Genomic DNA, 22,324 nt, shown 5'->3' with positions numbered 1-22,324 from the left:
ATATTCAAATTTGATTCAAAATTTAATTCGTAAATTCAAAACGCAATTTGTAAATGTGCAAATCCACTTCGTAAATTCAAAACACAATTCGTAAACGCCCAAATACAATTCGTAAATTCAAAACACAATTCGTAAACGCCCAAATACAATTCATAAATTCAAAACACAATTGGTAAACGGCCAAATCCAATTCGGAAATTCAAAACACAATTCGTAAATGCCCAAATACTATTCGCAAATTCAAAACACAATTCATGAACGGCCAAATCCAATTTGAAAATTCAAAACACAATTCGTAAACGCCCAAATACAATTCGCAAATTCAAAACACAATTCGTAAACGCCCAAATACAATTCGAAAATTCAAAACACAATTCGTAAAAGGCCAAATCCAATTCGGAAATTCAAAACACAATTCATAAACGCCCAAATACGATTCGGAAATTCAAAACACAATTCATAAACGCCCAAATACGATTCGGAAATTCAAAACACAATTCGTAAACACCCAAATACAATTCGCAAATTCAAAACACAATTCGTAAACACCCAAATACAATTCGGAAATTCAAAACACAATTCGTAAATGCACAAATCCACTTAGTAAATTCAAAACACAATTCCTAAATGCACAAATCCACTTTGTAAATTCAAAACACAATTCATAAATGCGCAAATCCAATTCATAAAATCAAAACACAATTAATAAATTCAAAACACAATTTCTAAACGCCTAAATCCAATTCTTAAATGCAAAACACAAATAAATGCGCAAATCCAATTCGCAAATTCAAAACAACTCGTAAATTCATTCATTCATTTTCTTTGCGGCTTAGTCCATTTATTAATCCGAGGTCGCCACAGCGGAATGAACCGCCAACTTATCCAGCACGTTTTACGCAGCGGATGCCCTTCCAGCTGCAACCCATCTCTGGGAAACATCCATTACACACTCAATCACACTCATACACTACGGACAGTTTAGCCTACCCAATTCACTCGAAAATTCAAAACACAATTTTATTTTATAAATTTAATTCCATAATTCTATTTTTGATAACAGAAATATATGATTTTTACTTGTGAATTCACAAATTGTATTTTGAATTCATTAAATAAATTTGCATATTTTTGAATTGTGTATTAAATTTATGAAATGGATTTTGCAAATGTGAATTGTGTTGTGCATGTATGAGTGTTATTTTTCCAAACGTATTGTTTTTGAGACCGATCTGGCTCCATATGAGAGAAACGGAAAGTAAACCTTAAGCGTAGGCCTCTATATAGGGCAGTACCTTAAATGTCCAGTAGGTGAAAGTAATTTAAAAAATACGTATATGTTGTCGTTATATTTTTGACGTCAGTTGTCCGCTCTAGGGACACCAGAGACTTTTACAAGATGATTTTATATCATGTAAAAAGGGACATAATAGGTCGCCCTTAAATTAGCCAGACTCCAAAGTAAAACCATGCATAACCTTTGCAGAGAAGCCAATCCAAGAACGCACTGCACTGAGTTCATAAAAAATACATATGAATATCTTGATAATACATTATATATGTGGGCTCCAAATAAAGCGTATTGTTAAATTCGTCACGTACAACCTTTCCTCAATCAGCGAGGTAAAGATAGGCCAATTTGATCAGCGAGCAACGTTAAAAATCTCTCTCCTTTCTACTGTCAGCTGAATTATTCTTCACCTAGGGAATCAGACGCCGCAACTTCAGAACAAACAGCCACAGAGTACACATTCATAAACACACACATGCTGAGACACTACAATTAGAGACACACACACACTCAGAAAGCAGATGCAATTACACAGGCAGGGGAAATGAGAGGTGATACACTGTTAAAGAGGTAGAGGCTGATAATGGACTAGATGAGTGCTGTGTACGAGTGTGTGTGTGTGTGTGTGTGTTTGTGTATACTGCCAGCTAGAGCCATTAACCTCTCATACTAATAACATACTTTAACGGCAACTTTGCTAGTTTGTTTTTTACCTTGACATAATTAAATACAGAGCTCAACACTTGATGGTTTTGGCGGGAAAAAAGCATAATGAGACATAATAACTTGTTTTCAGTTCACGAAACAAAGACACATTTATAGAGCGAGTCGTCATTGCTCTGCTTGAAAACACTATCTATGAGTTGTATTTTATAGATTGCGAAGAACGTTTTAAATACTAAATGCATTAATGTTTCGATACGATACTTTTTTACTAATACGATACTACTTATTTTTTCAGGGTTTTCACCTTTGGAAGGTGCTAGCTGCAGTAGGGTAGAGAGTATTGACAGGAAAGCATGGGGAGCAGTGAATTGGAAAGGATTGGGATAGGATTTCTAAGCGGGAAATGAACTTTGGTCAACGTTTTTCACGGTATTCTCTGTCGACGCACTGACCAGTACACAATTGGTGCCATCTTCCATACCGTTTCTGATACAACAATACAACATGATCATGCAATGATCACAATGCTAATTTTTATTAAAAAAATAAAATTAATTTAATATATATATATACTTTTTCAATATTAAAACGCATAATCTATTTAAAATTATTTTACGATATTTATCACAACAAAGATAAACAGCATGTTTAGACTCAATATCACTGTTTTCCACTTTAGATATGTTTTTTAAAAATGCACCTGATTCCTGTAATGTTATGAATTCATAAATCTGTCACATGATCCTTCAGAAATCATTCGAATATGCTCTTGCTATTAATATAGTTATTGCTAGGGCTAGACAGAATCTGCTGACGTTTTATGCTAGATCTGAGCAGAATCTGTGGATTTATGCAGAATTATTTCAAGAGAGAAGTATTAACTAAAACCTTAAAACATTAAATATTACAAATCATAATTTACACTTTTATTTAAAGGTCACACTGCAAATCTAACTAGATCACACACTTGTTTAATAAACAAAAGCAAGTCTCTCATATTATATACACTCACCGGCCACTTTATTAGGTACACCTTACAGGCAACGGGTTGGACCCGCTTTTGCCTTCAGAACTGCCTTAATACTTCGTGGCATAGATTCAACAAGCTACTGGAAATATTCCTCAGAGATTTTGCTCCATATTGACATGACAGCATCACACAGCTGCAGCAGAACTGTCGGCTGCACATCCATGACGCCAATCTCCCACCACATCCCAAAGGTGCTCTACTGGATTGAGACCTGGTCACTGTCGAGGCCATTTGAGTACAGTGAACTCATTGTCATGTTCAAGAAACCAGTCTGAGATGATTAGCGCTTTATGACATGACGCGTTATCCTGCTGGAAGTAGCTATCAGAAGATGGAGACACTGTGGTCAAAAAGGGATGGACATGGTCAGCAACAATACTCAAGTAGGCTGTGGCGTTGACATGATGCTCAATTGGTTCTAATGAGCCCAAAGTGTGCCAAGAAAATATCCCCACACCATTACACCAGCACCACCAGTCTGAACCGCTGATACAAGGCAGGATGGATCCATGCTTTCATGTTGTTGATGCCAAATTCTGACCCGACCATCCGAATGTGGCAGCAGAAATGGAGACTCATCAGACCAGGCAACGTTTCTCCAATCTTCTATTGTCCAGTTTTGGTGAGCCTGTGTGTTTGTAGCCTCAGTTTCCTGTTCTTAGCTGACAGGAGTGGCACCCGGTGTGGTCTTCTGCTGCTGTAGCCCATCCGCCTCAAGGTTGGATGTGTTGTGTGTTCAGAGATGCTCTTCTGCAGACCTCGGTTGTAACGAGTGCTTATTTGAGTTACTGTTAGCTTTCTATCAGCTGGAACCAGTCTGGCCATTCTCCTCTGACATAAACAAGGCATTTGTGCCCACAGAACTGCCGCTCACTGAATATGTTCTCATTGTCGGACCGTTCTCTGTAAACCCTAGAGATGGTCGTGCGTGAAAATCCCAGTAGATCAGCAGTTTCTGAAATACTCAGACCAGCCCGTCTGGCACCAACAACCATGCCACGTTCAAAGTCACTTAAATCCCCTTTCTTCCCCATTCTGATGCTCGGTTTGAACTGCAGCAGATCGTCTTGATCATGTCTACATGCCTAAATGCATTGAGTTGCTGCCATGTGATTGGCTGATTAGAAATTTACTTTAACGAGAAGTTGGACAGGTGTACCTAATAAAGTGGCCGTGAGTGTATATCTACTTAAAGACAGAAAATATGACTTTACAAAGTGTATTGTCAATAATCCACATAAACATCTGCAAGTAATTCAATAATATTCTTGAAATCAATATAAAAACTGGATGAATACATATTTGCACACGTTTACACAAATAGACTCTTTTATCAACATCTTTACTGTCACGTAATGCAGCATCCCTTCTGAATAAAAGTGCTCATTTTAAATACAAATCATACAATAGAGCACAAACATGTCTAACTTGTTACATTTATTCACAATGAATTCAAAGGAATGTGAGGTTAGTGTAATAAGGCAGAACAGGGCCTTTTCAGACCTCAGTGATTCTTTGTGAATTCTTCTACAATAGCGTACTTGACTCAGCACTCTGATGACAAATGTTATGGAGCTGGTGGGCTACACTATCATTAGCTCCACCAGTAATTTTCCACACTTCCATTTGTATTCAATAGGCTCTCGCTTTGTCTCGCCGGGGATGCCTTAACGTCTGTAAAATATAACATGGTGTAGCTCTATCGCACACTCGAAATAAGCATCCCACATAATTGTTTGTTTTATGACTTAAAGTATTATATCATTAGTGTTTTTTTTGCTAAAGCAAACATTTTTATAACTAGGTTTGGGGAGTTTATTTAAAACCCTGAGCAGAAGAATGACATTTTTAAATACTAAATTGCATCTAGTGTTTCGATACAATACTTCGGTACGATACCTTGAAAAATATTGATATTTGATACCATTTTTAAACTTTGTTCAAATCACTATACAGAAGAATGACATTTTTAAACACTAAATGGCATCTAGTGTTTCTATACGATACTACAGTACAATACCTTGAAAAATATCGATATTCGATACCATTTTTGGACTTTGTTCAAATCGCTAAGCAAAAGAATGACATTTTTAAACACTAAATGGCATCTAGTGTTTCGATACGATACTACAGTACGATACCTTGAAAAATATTGATATTCGATACCATTTTTGGACTTTGTTCAAATCGCTTAGCAGAAGAATGACATTTTCAATAGTAAATGGCATCTAGTGTTTCAATACAATACTTCGGTACGATACCTTGAAAAATATCGATATTTGATACCATTTTTGGACTTTGTTCAAATCGCCAAGCAGAAAAATGACATTTTCAAATAGTAAATGGCATCTAGTGTTTCAATACGATACTTCGGTACGATACCTTGAAAAATATTGATAATCAATACTTTTTTTGATATCTTTTTTAAACTTTGCTCAAATCCCTAAGCAGCCGAATGACATTTTTAAATACTAAATCGCATCTAGTGTTTTGATACGATACTTCAGTGCGATACCTTGAAAAATATCGATATTCGATACCATTTTTTGATGCAACATTGGGTAACACTTTATTTTTGATGGCCCATTTGAGTAATAGTAGACTGTCTGCTTAATATCTGTTGATACAGACAACAAATATTTAAGTGACTATAAGAAACTTTGCAAGTGAATGTCAACTTACACTAACCCTAACCTAACAGTCTACTTATAATCTAATGAGAATTAGTTGGCATGTAGATGCAATGTAACTTAATTCAACAAATGGACTATCAAAATAAAGTGTGACCCAACACTGAGTATACAAATGAAGTAAAGAAGGGAAAAACGAAACCTTACAATGTTTTGCATTTTATCATATATTTATATCACAATACATTTTAGAATAGTTATGTCAGTAGTGCTTAAGTCCAAAAAGGCAAAAAATTATTAGTAAAAAATGTGTCATTAGTGTTTAGCAACCATTTTTATAACTATTGCATCTGTTTAGGTTTATGAAGTATGTTCAAATCCCTAAGCAGAAGATTGACATTTTTAAATACTAAACGCCATCTAGTGTTTCGATATAATACTGGCATTTCCAACTTTGACATGATACCTTAAAATATATCGATATTCGATACCCTTTTTGATACCATTTTTGGACTTTTTTCAAATCCTTAAGCAGAAGAGTTACATTTTAAATACTTAATGGCATAGTGTTGTCACGATACTGGCATTTTCAATTTCAATATGATACCTTGAAAAATATCGATATTTGATACCATTTTTGATACCATTTTTGGACTGTTCAAATCCCTAAGCAGAAGAGTGACATTTTTAAATACTAAACGGCATCTAGTGTTTTGGTACGATACTACTGTACGATACCTTGAAAAATATTGATATTCAATACCATTTTTGATACCATTTTTAAACTTTGTTCAAATCCCTAAGCTGAAAAGTGACATTTTTAAATACTCAATGGCATCTAATTAATAATAATTCCTTACATTTATATAGCGCTTTTCTAGACACTCGAATCGCTTTACGCATTGGGTGGAATCTCCTCCTCCACCACCAGTGTGTAGCATCTATCTGGATGACGCGATGGCAGCCATATTGCACCAGACTGCACACCACACACCAGTTGACTGGTGAAGTGGAGACAGAATGATGAAGCCAATTATAATATGGGGATGGTTAGGAGGCTATCTAATGTTTCAATACGATACTTCGGTACAATACCTTGAAAAATATCGATATTCAATACTATTTTTGACAGCATTTTTAAACTTTGTTCAAATCCCTAAGCAGAAGAATGACATTTTTAAATACTAAATGACATCTAGTGTTTCGATACAATACTTACGTATTAGTACGATACCTTGAAAAATATTGATATTCGATACCATTTTTTGATACAACATTGAGTATACAAATAAAGTGAAAAGGGGAAAAACTAAACTTTACAATGTTTTGCATTTTATAATATGTTGACATCACAATACATTTTATCATATATTTATATCACAATACATTTTATAATAGTTATGTCAGTAGTCCTTAAGTCCAAAAAGGCAATAAAGCAACCATTTTTATAACTATTGCATCTGTTTAGGTTTATGAAGTTTGTCCAAATCCCTAAGCAGAAGATTGACATTTTTAAATACTAAACGCCATCTAGTGTTTCGATACAATACTGGCATTTCCAACTTCGATATGATACCGTAAAATATATCGATATTCGATACCCTTTTTGATACCATTTTTGGACTTTGTTCAAATCCCTAAGTAGAAGAGTTACATTTTAAATACCTAATGGCATAGTGTTGTCACGATACTGGCATTTTCAATTTCAATACGAAACCTTGATTAATATATTACATTATATAATATATGATATTCGATTAACTTATACAAAATTTTATGTATTTATATGAAGTAAAAAGGTGGTGGGGGAACTAAACCACACAATGTTTTGCATTTTTATGACAAATATATATTATATTATAATAAATTTTATAACAGATGTTAGCACTCCTTATTGGGTCAAATATGGACAAACCCTAACTGTTTGATCAAAATGAACAGATACAGCCTGGTCAAACTAGCTGAAAAATAGTCTAACCATAGCTACAGGCATGAAACAATGCAATAAAAAGTATGGTATAAAATACATTTTGATAAATGGAAAGTAAAATTTAAAGTGACAATAAAAAGTCTGTGAAATTCCATAACTCGGACAAGAAAAAAAATCCCTGGTATAGACCTTGTAATAAATACCCTGATATCCCAGATATTCTATGACTCGTAAGAAGCCTGCTGCTTTCTGTAAAGAAAATAAGAAAATGTGTGATTCTGGTGTCAGAAATCAGAGTTGGAGACTAGCTAGTCACCCAGAACACCCTGTCAACAACACAGCAAACAAAAACTACCCAGAACCCCTTAGCAACCGCAGACCGACAGCCTGGAAACCACCTACGACACTCTTGCAACTGTGGGCACGTTTTGCATGGGCAAACAAACATTACACATGTTTACTTCAGAAATCTAGCTCAGCTTGCTTTCACGCACATCAAACCAACACTAAGCTAATATTGCCTGAGACACGTTTCCCTGACAAGATAGATGACTAGTTTTATCCCACACTGTAGCAAATTACTCGGACTTCCCCTCGTAAATCATTGATCTCGGTTTTGTTCAATAAAAGTGTGGGATTTCCCCGTGGAAGTGGTTGTACGTAAATCGTGTGTCACCAGCTTTCAGAAAGCCACTTCATATTTAAAGTTGTAGCATGAGGGATTGATATCAAACTAGGTATTGCAATTCCATTTTTTTTTTCAACCAACCCTAGATGCTAGACACAGGTTGCCAGATTGAGCGAGTATGCCTGACGATCGAGCCTTACACTTTTAATTGATATTTGCATTCATTCATTCACTCATTTTCAGTCGACTTATTCCCTTTATTCTCCAGGGGTCACCACAGTGGAATGAACTGCCAACATATCCAGCATGCTTTACACAGTGGATTCCCTTTTTTAGCTGCAATTCAGTACTGGGAAACATCCATACACACTCATTCACACTCATACACTACGGCCAATTTAGCTTACCCAATTCCCCTATAGCGCATGTGTTTGGACTGTGGGGGAAACCAGAGCACCCGGTGGAAACCCACGCCAACACGAGGAGAACATGCAAACTCCACACAGAAATGCCAGCTGACCTAGCCGAGACTCGAAGCAGCGACCTTCTTGCTGTGAGGCGACAGTGCTAACCACTGAGCAACTATATTTGCATTATTTGCTCATTTATAAACACCTCATGTCAATTTTTATAAACGCCCGGTATGGCCAACATATATTTGAGGGAGATTTCAAGACTGAAATTAAATACGGTGTGTTTTCCACTGACCCTAGACGATAGATGCATGCACAAGTTGCCAGATTGATGACACTAACAGGAGCAAAAGTGCCTTACTATAGATGTTTCTATGTTCCTCTGTGTCTTCATGACTGTTTTGTTTACATCGAAAATACCTGTAATGCTTAATCTTACTGTACAACTGTCGTCACGATACTGGAATTCGATACCAATTGGTACTGTAATTTTAAAAACGTCCATTTCCCGCTAACATTTGAGCCCGTTCGTAAACAGCGCTGATTGGCCATTGTGTTCACGTGCTCAACAGAAATGACTGTGATTGGCTGTGAAGGTCATCACTTCACCGAACTCACCGCTGTTTACTGAGTGTAACCACAGATACAGGGACACTGGAGCAATTTAAAGCCGTGAAGATCAGCTGGTCTGTTTATAAGCTGACATACGAGCGATCTACTGATGAATCGACTGATCTTCATGGCTTTAAAACGCTCCAGTGTCCCTGTATCTGTGGTTGCACTCAGTAAGCAGAGGTGAGTTCGGTGAACTGATGACCTTCACAGCCAATCACAGTCATTTCTGTTGAGCACGTGAACACAATGTTCAAATGTTAGCGGGAAATGGAGGTTTTTAAAATTCCAGTACCGACTGGTATTGAATTCAGAGTATCGTGACGACACTATGTACAACTAGCTCAAACTCACTCATTCAGAGGCGGGAAACGGCGGACGTGCAACAAATGTAATCAAAGTAAACAAAACAAAAGTCTCCATCTGGAGCTCCTACACAGGACTCGAGACTTGTTAAACACTTGCCCGGAGTGCTGCAATATAATTGGTTAAACTGGCAGTGGGCGGAGTTACACAGACCAAAACAAAGGAAGACATTCCAACACAGAACGCACATTTTAATCCAGAATAACTGACTTAAGCATTGTTTTCTTAGAAAAACAAGTATATTCATGTAACATATTTCCTAAATATCAGCAAATATAGTATTTTTATGCTATATAACAGTCAAAAGCGTAGATATATCACACTTAAAGTGGACCTATTATGCAGAAATCACTTTTATAAGGTGTTTACACACAGTTGTGTGGCAACGGTGTACTAACATAGCCAGCCGCTAATGGTAAAAATTGATTAATTGTATTTTTTATCAGCACACTTTATAAAAACAGTCTGCAGAAACACTTTGATTGACATTCTCCCTGTTCTACATGTCATTACACGGGGAAAGCCCCACCCACTACTGACCATCTCTCCCTCATTAGCATAAACAGCCCTGAGTGAGAAGCAACTGTTGTGAATCTGCCGCGATACTAACACATAGACAATTTTAGCTCCGCCCTATTTTCAAAATTGGATCTCATTTGAATTTAAAGCGACAGTCACCAAAGCGACACAATTAGAATCAATGCCTAAAAGTGGAAAGTTTCTTCAAACAATTCTAAACCACTATCAGTGTCATATTTTAAGCTAAACTTCTCACACACACACACACACTCCAGGCACATCATCGACTTACTTGACATCCAGTAAAAAGGTGCATAACAGTTGAGATTTCAGCATTCCTTACCTGTTTGATCAGCATGTAGGTCTCCGACATGATCTTTTCGATGCGCTGAAGGTCGTAGGTCATGCCCTTCTGACCCTGCTGCCACACCCTGTACGCATCCAAAAGCAGCGTCTTTCCAGACTCCACATCATCCAGCAGTTTCCTCTTCCTGCTGGGTCTCTGCGGGACCACCAGATCAGCGCTGCTAGGTAGAGTTGTTGGAGTGATTGGAGTTGTGGCTATTTTAGCTGCGTTCACCTGATTCTGTATCTGTTGTTGTTGTTGTTGTTGTTTAGTGCTAATGCTCAACTCCTCCAGCGATAACTCTGACGCTCTACTGCTCTCTGGGAGTTTTTCAGTCTCTTCCGCCGCCGATGTAACAACCTCTTGTGATCCAGCATCAACATGCGTTTGTGGGTCTTTGAATTTTGAGCAACTCAACCACGAACCCGAGCCGAGCTCCATGGGTTCTGAAGTAGCCTGAAGTGTGGATGCCGTGGCCTGAGGCAAAGGCTCCAGGGAAAGCTGGAGTGTTCCTGAACATTTCTGGGGAAAGCCAGGAGGTCCGCTTTCACCTCCTGTAGCTGTAGGAGTTTCAGGGACTGCTGTTTTTGGCTGGCTAGACTGGGAGGATTTGAGCTCCTCTGCAGCGGCTGGTCTATTGGACACGTCCGTCGTGGTCATTTCACCCATAGCAGTGGCAGATGGTTTAGCGGGATCACTCGTCTGAAAGAGAGAGAAAGAAAAGGAAATATTCGTACAGGGTTCCCACTCTTTCATAACCAGCCAATTCAATTCAAGCTTATTTGTATTAGTGTTGTCACGATACTGGAATTCGGTAATGAAGTTTTAAAAACGTCCACTTCCTGCTAACATTTGAGCACTGTTGAGTGCGTTATTAAACACCGCTGTTTACTGCGTGTAAACACAGATACAGGAAAGCTGGAGCATTTTAAATCAGCCAAGATCAGTCGATTCATCAGCGGATTGCTTGTATGTCAGCTTATAGACAGCTGATCTTCACGGCTTTAAAATGCTCCAGTGTCCCTGTATCTCTAGTTACATTCAGTAAACAGCAGTAAGTTCGGTGAACTGATGACCTTCACGGCCAATCACAGTCATTTCTGTTGAGCACGTGAGCATAATGGCAAATCAGCGCTGTTTAAGAACACGCTCAATTGTTAACTGGAAATGGATGTTTTTAAAATATAAGTACCGATTGGTAGGGCCAGACAGAATCTGCAGAAAAATCTGGTAAAAAAAAATTTGGTCAAAATCTGTGGATTACTGCGGAATTATTTTGGGTGTATCATAACTAAAACCTTAATATGTGAAATAAAAAATAACTTTTATTTAATGTTTAAAATGCAAACGCAATTAGATTCACTTTATTTGGTAAACAAAGCAAATATCTCATATAATACCTCTACTAAAATATTACAGTACAAACTGCATTGTACATAAATCAGATGAACATTTTTATATTAGTCAACAATATTACTGAAATTAATTTAAAAACTGAATAAATCTAGATTTACACACATTTACTCAAGTAAATAAACAGAATTAATGATGGGGTAAAAAACTGCGGAAATCTGCGCGCGCAGATTCCATATAGGCCTACCGATAGGTACCGAATTCCAGTATCATAAAAACTGGAATGTGTTTAGCACTATTGTGTAGAGCACTTTTAACAATAATTATTGTTTCAAAGCAGCTTTACATAAGTGCACATTACTATAATGCAATCAAAATGAGAAAAGTTAAGTTATTAGTTACTATAACTTTATTAATTGCTAATTACTTTATATTACAGAGTACGATATTCACTTTCTCCAATATCTTGAGTGTGCAAAAGCATTCTAAAATATAGTCTAAATGATGTTAAAAATATAGCATCCTTGCTGTATTACTTAATGAATCAGCTTTTTGAATGAATCACTTGAACACATATAATATCACACATCACTATTTAAGACAGGGACTTGTGTCTACCTACTGGAATTTTTAGTATAATGTTTGTTTATTTAGAACAGGTCTAAATCAACCAAGACCACATAAAACACAGTCAGCTAAATATTATTTGATTGTAGTTACTTAAAAAGAAATGATCAAAAATAGTCACTATCGATCTTAAATTTTTTGATATTAAAAGGGGATTCATTATGCCCCACAATATGGATAATTCCATATTTAAATCATTTCATGATTTTTTGTTACATAATATTGTCTAAAAAGTAAACAAATTTAATTTAATTAATTTAAATTATTAATTGACCACATCGTCACCCCTAAAATTATTTACAATTTTACCTTTATAGTTAAATTAGAGATTTAGTTCAGTTATAGTTGTTTTGTTTAGTTATAAAAATGATAAAGTTATAAGTAGAATCTGCAAATTTTTTTGCTATTTCTGCCCAGAATTTTGAAAAAAATCTGCGGATTTATGCGGAATGATTTTGGTAGTATCGTAGCTAAAAATGTGATATATGAAATAAAAAAAAAATACCTTTTTAACTTTTATTTAATGTTTACAATGCAAATCCAATTAGATCCACTTAATAATGGAGTCAGATCAGTCTCAAAATAAATACATTCACAATTTACAATTCATATTTACAAATTTTATTTTGTAAATTCAAAACAAAATTCATTAAAAAATACAATTCGTAAATTCAAAACACAATTCTATTTTATAAATATAGTTATATTTTCTATAATACAAATATACATATATATATACATATATATATATATATATATATATATATATATATATATATATATATATATATATATATTTTTTTTATTCACAAATTGTGTTTTGAATTCACGAATTGGATTTAGTATGACTTTTATTTTTTCAAATGTATTGTTTTTGAGACTGATCTGGCTCCATACGTAATTGGTAAGCAAAGCAAGTCTCTCATATAAAATATCTCTACTAAAAGACAGAAAATATGACTGTACAAACTGTATTGTAAATAAATCAAACGAACACGTTCATATTAGTCAATAATATGTCATTAATTTAAAAACTGAATAAATATAGATTTACACACATTTACACAAGTAAATAAACAGAATTAAGGATGGGCTAAAAATCTGCGGAATTCTGCGCGCGCAGATTCCGTGTGGGTCTAGTTATAAGGTTCAAATACTCTGATCTCACAAATGATGAAAACACATGACAGAAAAGTCTGCATGCTAATATGTTTAGACTTTAAGTAAGGGGCGACACTAAAAGTGGAGAATAAATACAACATGATCGTGGCCAATGGTCTGGTTTAACTTAAACGCAGGCTGAAGTTGAGTGATGCTATCTCTCTGTTCTCCGAGCAGTCAGGATGGCATTAACTAATGTGTTAGCACAAACATAAGCGTATCCTTGGCTGTCAGATCTGGCTTAAGGCTCAATTCCCAAACATGGCAGTGTCTCCATAGGAAACACATGCTAGCGAGGCCACTGTTCTGCTTCTGATGCCACGGAACACAGCGAAAACCCCATAAAGCTTTCAAAAACTCGTGTCTTACCCCTGTGAGTTTATCCAGATTGTCCTCCAGCACTTTTACAGTGAAGAAAAACGCTCGCTTGGCCAAAGCTTGTCGGTCCACATCTCGCAAGTACTTCCTGTAGCACACGAAATAAATGTATTTTAGTGCATTTAAAGATAGGAAAGCAAAATGATGATAGCTTTTGTTGCACAGATATATTTGTGATAATTTTTTTTTTTATTAAAATATAATAATCGCAAATATAACCGTGCAACATAAGACATTATTTTAAAAAAATTATTTTATGTGTCTTAAAAAATTATAATTTTTTCTGTTATGTTAAAAATCATTAGGATATTAAGTAAAGATAAAGATATTTTGTAACTTTCCTACTGTAAATATATCAAAACTCAATTTTTGATCAGTTATTTACTTAATTTTGACAAATTTTAAGGCGATTTTTTCAGTATTTAGATTTCAGATTGCAGATTTTCTTACAGTTTATTATATATGCCAAATATTTTCCCATTGCTTACATGCCATACATCAACGGAAAGACCATTCATTCAGCTCTCAGATGATTTACTTGTCTAACTTTAGAAAAAATGACACTTACGTCAGAAAAGTATGTCAATATATCAGTTTTTTTGTTTATTATTTTTCAGACAAGGGCAATTTAATAATTCGTAAACATTTGGTAACCCATGACAAAAAGTATAACAAAAAAACTGGTGCAATTTATTTTTTTATCACTTTTTCGTATTTTTAATTGTGACGAAAACAATTCATAAATGAAAACAATTCATAAATGTGCAAATCCAATTCGTGAATTCAAAACACAAATTATAAATGCGCAAATCCAATTCGTGAATTCAAAACACAATTCATAAATGCGCAAATCCAATTCGTAAATTTAAAACACAATTCATAAATGTGCAAATCCAATTCGTGAATTCAAAACACAATTCATAAATGCGCAAATCCAATTCGTAAATTTAAAACACAATTCATAAATGCGCAAATCCAATTCGTGAATTTAAAACACAATTCATAAATGTGCAAATCCAATTCGTGAATTCAAAACACAATTCATAAATGCGCAAATCCAATTCGTAAATTTAAAACACAATTCATAAATGCGCAAATCCAATTCGTGAATTCAAAACACAATTCATAAATGCGCAAATCCAATTCGTAAATTTAAAACACAATTCATAAATGCGCAAATCCAATTCGTGAATTTAAAACACAATTCATAAATGCGCAAATCCAATTCGTAAATTTAAAACACAATTCATAAATGCGCAAATCCAATTTGTAAATTTAAAACACAATTCATAAATGCGCAAATCCAATTCGTAAATTTAAAACACAATTCATAAATGCGCAAATCCAATTTGTGAATTCAAAACACAATTCATAAATGCGCCAATCCAATTCGTAAATTCAAAACACAATTCATAAATGCGTCAATCCAATTCGTAAATTCAAAACACAATTCATAAATGCGTCAATCCAATTCGTAAATTGGTAATCCATGATAAAAAGTAAAACAAAAAAAACTTGTGCAATTTATTTTTATATCACTTTTTCGTATTTTTAATTGTGACGAAAATAGTTCAAAAGAAATGCAAATAACGTTGAATTAAAAATGACGTTATGCAGTAAAAAGACTAAAAATACCAAGCAGAACTATTTATTATGCTAAAAACAGTTTATTTCACTGCCATTCCCCATGTTATAAATATGCAAACACTAAACAAATGTATCATAGTAGGTGGTCTTACTTTCCCTGGTCGGGGGTTCTCTGAAGCATGAGGGAGATCTTGAGTAATGTGTGGTGATCTTTCAGTTGAGACAGAACATGCAGCAACAGCACGATGGATCTGTTCATATGAGATGCAAAACTACCAGGACGATCGATCTCATCTACTGGAATACGCCAGATGCCCTGAGGAAGAGAAGGAGAGATGCATTAGAAGAGTTAGGACAAGTTCATTATGGAGCCAGACCAGTCTCAAATATAATACACTTACTATGTAACAATTCACATTTACAAAATTTAATTTGTAAATTCAAAACCCGATTCAAAATCCAATTTGTAAATTTAAAACAATTCATAAATGCGCAAATCCAATTCGTAAATTCAAAACACAATTTATAAATGCGGCAATCCAATTCGTGAATTCAAAACACAATTCACAAATGCGCAAATCCAATTCGTAAATTTGAAACACAATTCATAAATGCGCAAATCCAATTCGTAAATTCAAAACACAATTTATAAATGCGGCAATCCAATTCGTGAATTCAAAACACAATTCATAAATGCGCAAATCCAATTCGTAAATTTGAAACACAATTCATAAATGCGCCAATCCAATTCGTAAATTTAAAACAATTCATAAATGCGCAAATCCAATTCGTAAATTTAAAACACAATTCATAAATGCGTCAATCCAAATCGTGAATTCAAAGCACAATTTATAAATTCGGCAATCCAATTCGTAAATTTAAAACACAATTCATATATGCGTCAATCCAATTCGTAAATTTAAAACACAATTCATAAATGTGCAAATCCAATTTGTAAATTTAAAAGGCAATTCATAAATGTGCAAATCCAATTCGTAAATTTAAAAGGCAATTCATAAATGCGCAAATCCAATTTGTAAATTTAAAACACAATTCATAAATGTGTCAATCCAATTCATAAATCGAAACCGCAATTCATTAATGCGCCAACCCAATTCGTAAATTAAAAACACGATTCATTAATGCGCAAATCCAATTCGTTAATTTAAAACATTTTATAAATGCGCAAAATCCTATTGATACATTTAAAACATTTCACAAATGCGCAAATCCAATTCGTAAATTCAAAACACAATTGGTAAATTGGCGCAAATTTTTAAGGCCTAAATCTCAGTTTTTGAAAACCAAATCTCCATTTCTCCGCACTTCGAACATCTTTGAAACATTGCAACCTTTTTCATTGACAAACAGCTACGTTACTCATATCCAGTAATAAACTAGAAAAAATATCTGCATGATATGACAATGACAACCTTCACATGGACATCAGTAATCGAATTATTCGCCTTAATCTGAATTAGACAATAATATGATGGTGTCTACATGAGTTGCTTTTAGAATGTTCCTTTCATGTTACTGCTTTACATGTTATAGCACATAGATCGATTAACGTCATTACGTCAGCACTCGATGCTACTTTCCTCCGGCGTCAGTTAGTGTTCATCATAGCTCCATATGTGATTTTGTTTTTAATTTTGCAACAGGTTGAACTGCAGTTAGTTTCTTGCACTACGGCAGATACAAATTCTCCAGCAAAAGGCTACCTCTGCCATTTCACTCGCTAGCTTTCATTCATTCAAAGTCAAGGAACTTCATAATGTCCATTTCTTTCAGAAATCTCAGCATTGCTTTCCAAAACTGTGCTCTCTTGTTTCAAGCCATTCTCATTTGTTTGTGGTTAAACTCCTGACAACAGCCATATGTGCGTCCTGTCGCGAAATGAAGTGAAAAGTACTACAAAATAGAAATAATTAAGAGGTTTACATGTCTGTACTGCACTTCAATAATGTGACTAAAATAGGAATATTCCACATGTTTTAATTCGATTAATTTTATTTAATCGCATCATCAAAAATCACTGTTTACATGGTGGACTCTTAATTCCAGTATTGTCTTGATCGTATTAAAATTGGAGTATTGGTGTCCATGTAAACATACTCGATGTTGGCTAACAAGAAGATTGAGGTCACCGCTGAGCTTCTCTTTCCAGCAAAGTCCAAAAAAAGCACGTAAGGGCCAATTAGAAACCAATTTGGGGCTTTACAGACATCTTTCACTGTGCAAAACAGACCTCCAGGCAAGTCCATTAACATTCGCAAGAGGTAAACACGCAGAAGGAAGGAGTGGTGCTCATTGGAGGAGGTAAACAAAAAAAAATGAAAGAGATGCATCTGACAAAAGGGAAAAATGAGGCATTTTATTGTTATGAGGCCATCTGCTCTTGGCTCTTGATGTGTTGGTCTCTGGCCATGAAGAAAATCTGCCCACTGATGAGAAATCTGCCTCAGCCCACTCTCTCTCTCTCTATCTCATAAGTGTCATCAGAAATAACTCCATCTTGGAGATCTTTATATAAACCTCCTATTCCTCAAAGATCTGGGGATCTCCATTGTGCTGTGGCAACAAATGACATTGTCAAGATTTAAAGTACACATGAAATCAAAACTAAGTATATTGATTATGTGAGCTCGCATTGCTAGCTTTGTGGTCAACAATTCATCTGTGCATGTCATTTAGAAAAAAAAAACAGTTTGCCCTTGTAATCTTTAACTGAAATCTGAAAATGCACTTCCTGTCTGTTTTCAGTTGAATTCTCAGATTATCTGTCTGAGGTATTGGGCGGGGCTAACATACTTAGCCACGCCCCTCCAGCTGTCAGTTTTGACAACAAACGGAAATGGTGAATAGGAGGTGTCTGTTCCCAAAACCCTTTTCATGATCTTTCTGAATGAAATGCCTACTTTACTACATCCAATCAGCTCGCAGTAGAAAAAAAAACAAGCCACGCCCACTGTTTTCTCATTTAATAATCTGTTTCTCTATGAACTGCGTCACAATATGAACAAAAAAAACGGTCACAGCTTCCGGTTCATGCTGACTTTAAATTCTCAGATTATCTGTCTGAGGTATCGGGCGGAGCTAACATACTTAGCCACACCCCTCCAGCTGTCAGTTTTGACAACAAACAGAAATGGTGAATAGGAGGTGTCTGTTCCCGAAACTCTTTTCATGATCTGCCTGAATGAAATGCTTACTTTACTACATCCAAACAGCTCGCAGTAGGAAAAAACAAGCCACGCCCACTGTTTTCTCATTTAATAATCTGTTTCTCTGGGAACTGCGTCACAATACGAACAAAAAACGGTCACAGCTTCCGGTTCATGCTGACTTTAAATTCTCAGATTACGTCTGTCTGAGGTATTGGGCGGAGCTAACATACTTAGCCACAACCCTCCAGCTGTCAGTTTTGACAACAAACAGAAATGGTGAAGAGGAGGTGTCTGTTCCCGAAACTCTTTTCATGATCTGCCTGAATGAAATGCTTACTTTACTACATCCAACCAGCTTGCAGTAGAAAAAAACAAGCCACGCCCACTGTTTTATTGATTAATATTCCATTTCTCTAAGGACTGCGTTACAATACGAACAAAAATACTGTTGCAGCTTCCAGTTCATGCGGACTTTAAATTCTCAGATTACATCTGTCTGAGGTATTGGGCGTGTCTAACATACTTAACCACGCCCCTCCGATTGTCAGTTTTGACAACAAACAGAAATGATGAGGAGGAAGAGTCTGTTAGGTTGTAATAACTCTCCCAAACCTATTTCCTGTTCATTCTGATTGGAATGCCTACTTTACTACATCCAATCAGCTCGCAGTATAAAAAAAAAAAAAACAAGCCACGCCCACTGTTTTCTCATTTAATAATCTGTTTCTCTAGGAACTGCGTCACAATACGAACAAAAAAACGGTCACAGCTTCCGGTTCATGCGGACTTTAAATTCTCAGATTACATCCGTCTGAGGTATTGGGCGGAGCTAATATACTTAGCCACGCCCCTCCAACTGCCAGTTTTGACAACAAACAGAAATGCTGAGGAGGAGGAGTTTGTTAGGCTATAATAACTCTCCCCAAAGCCTTTTTGCCATCTTTCTGAATGAAACGCCTACATTAGTACATCCAATCAGCTTGCAGTAGAAAAAAGCAAGCCACGCCCACTGTTTTATAGATTAATCTTCCGTTTCTTTAGGAACTGCATCCCAATACGAACAAAAAAACGGTCGCAGCTTCAGGTTCATGCAGACTTTAATGAAATGGTATCATCAATATTCTGAGTATGCCTCACACAGGTGAGTGGGCTTAACAAACCACCAGTAGAAAGCCCACTCTTTCATCTCGCTGTCATTTTAACAGGCACTTGTACCAGTTTTGCACAAGACACTTTCTTACGATCACTTAACATCACAAAAAAGCCCAATGCATTTATGAATTGAGCTTCACACAGGTCTTCGCTCTCTCTCTCTGAGCTTCATCTGGTCCTTCCCTCCAGTCGTGTGCTGGTCTGGTGTGAAGAGTATCTGGCTGGAAAACAGCAGACTAAACGCAGCTACTGACAATGAGCAGAGCTGGCGAACTAATGAGGATGCCAAGAGAACATACACACTCTGCACAAGTACTCAGACACTTACAGTTATGCAAGCTCCATTTCACGTGGCACTGCATCCAGAAAGCAGCAGTACGCTGCATTCTCAGGATGACAGCAATCGCGCTAATAGACATTAGCATGAACTGTTTCCTTTTTAAATCGACTACTGTACTGTGAGGGAGGAGCAAGATTAGATCGCAGTAAAGTCAATGTTAAACTGTGTTTGAAACCTGTAGATCGATTGGTTTGTTATGAAACAGGGATTAATATTGTTACAGTGTTGCTCTTTGTTCTTGGTGCGGTTCGCTTTCCCACGGCAAAGTTTCTAAACGGACCAAATAGCTAAAATACATGCGAGTAAACTCTCCTCACATTGGTCAGAGTTTCACGGTTTACTTTTCAGAGTCCCGCTCAGCTGTCATGCGTCCTTATTTTAATTTATGGCAATGAGCAATAAAGGCTGATTTATACTTCTCGTCAAGCGCAAGCACATGCGTTCGCGTGGACACATAGCTCTTATCGTGGTCGTCGCCGACGCGCACCCCTCAAATAGATGTAACTACATGCCAGAACGACGCGTAGCGCAAGCTCTATGATTGGTCAGCTTGAAAGTGCTGACGAGTGTGGGCGGGACTGAGAGCCGTGTGAACCCGTTGGAGCGAGTTGTTTACAAGTGTGGAGTCTCGTGAAGGAGCTCCAGATGGAAACTTTTGTTTAGTGTTTACCTTATGATTAAAGTTGCTGCACGTCTGCCGGTTCAAAATGTGCGAATTTGAGTCACTTGTACATTAATGTAGCGTTCAAAAAAACAAAACACCAGTGAAGAAACTCGACACAGAGGAACATAAACACCTCACTGCCAGCTAGTGTTTCGGAAGTGTTATTGCAGAGCAACACAAACAAGATGCAGAAGTATTAATGCAGCACAACATGCAAGGCATGCGCCGTGGGTCACAGCGATCACTCAATGCAGAAGTATAAACCAGGCTTAAGACATTATAAGCGAAAGCTGTGCTTTAATTTTGAATGGTGACACAGACATCGTCACCAGATATAAATCAGATGTAAGACTTCCTCATATCGTTGGCTAGAATTATGCATTACAAGTTTTACATTACAGAGAGAAATAACAGATAAACCAAGACTGCTGTTCGGTCAATTTTCCTAACGGATAAACAGCTCCCATTAATATTAGCATGCTTTCACTTTCGTATTTGACTTGAAACGCACATCTACCGATTGGAATGAAATCCCGCCCTACTCATAATTCTCTCTTCTTATAGCCGTATATGCCTATTACATATCCATAATACACTGTGATATAGCCGGGCTCGGATCATTTTGCTTTCTCACTACAATCGATCTGCTTTTGAGATCGTTTCATTCGAGCAGAGACCACATCATTCAGGCGATCTCGGACCAATTGGCGCGGATCCGAGTACGATTGCTGGATTCCCATACGTCAAACAAACCGCGCTAACTGGGGAAACACGTCAGGTTCCGAAACAAAGGTCTAGGTGTGAAAGCACCCTTAATTTAGCCATAACTTTCTCTGTGTTTCAGCAAATGGAATGATTTTTGCTGACAAATCTTATTTTGACACACATTTTGGAAAAATGCTTTGGGATTTTTTAAAAACTCAGCAATACACTCTTGGCAAATTGACTACCCTTTCGTTATGTTGGGGGCTGTTTTTGCCCCATGACTTTCATTGCATTTTAAAGCCGTGAAGATCAGCTGGGCTGTTTATAAGCTGACATACGAGTGATCTACTAATAAATCGACTGATCTTCATGGCTTTAAAATGCTCCAGTGTCCCTGTATCTGTGGTTACACTCAGTAAACAGCGGTGAATTTGGTGAACTGATTACCTTCACGGCCAACCACAGTCATTTCTGTTGAGCATGTGAACACAATGGCCAATGAGCGCTGTTTATGACGCGCTTAAAAGTTAGATAATGGACGTTTTTAAAATTTCAGGACAGACTGGTATCGAATTCCAGTATCTTGACAGCACTATGTACAACTAGCTCAAACTTATTCATTCAGAGGCGGGAAACGGCGGACGTGCAACAAACGCAATCATTTCAGAGTTAACAGAAAACAAAAGTCTCCATCTGGAGCTCCTACACAGGACTCGACACTTGTTAAACACTTGCCCGGAGTGCTGCAATATAACT

The 22,324-nt window shown here is 36.4% G+C and overlaps 1 protein-coding gene across 1 annotated transcript in view; it reads right to left on the bottom strand.

Annotated features, from left to right (window-relative positions):
• Nucleotides 1-22,324, bottom strand: part of cabin1 (calcineurin binding protein 1) — a 196,549-nt gene that overhangs the window by 75,870 nt on the left and 98,355 nt on the right. Inside the window, 3 exon segments of the mRNA XM_056464608.1 lie at nucleotides 10,429-11,133; nucleotides 13,942-14,038; nucleotides 15,690-15,853. Coding sequence (XP_056320583.1) covers nucleotides 10,429-11,133; nucleotides 13,942-14,038; nucleotides 15,690-15,853 — 966 coding nt within the window.

Source organism: Danio aesculapii, chromosome 8 (assembly GCF_903798145.1).
Source record: "Danio aesculapii chromosome 8, fDanAes4.1, whole genome shotgun sequence".
NCBI lineage: Eukaryota > Metazoa > Chordata > Actinopteri > Cypriniformes > Danionidae > Danio > Danio aesculapii.
The sequence above is the reverse complement of the archived record's forward strand: the minus strand, read 5'-3'. Positions and strand labels throughout refer to the sequence as shown.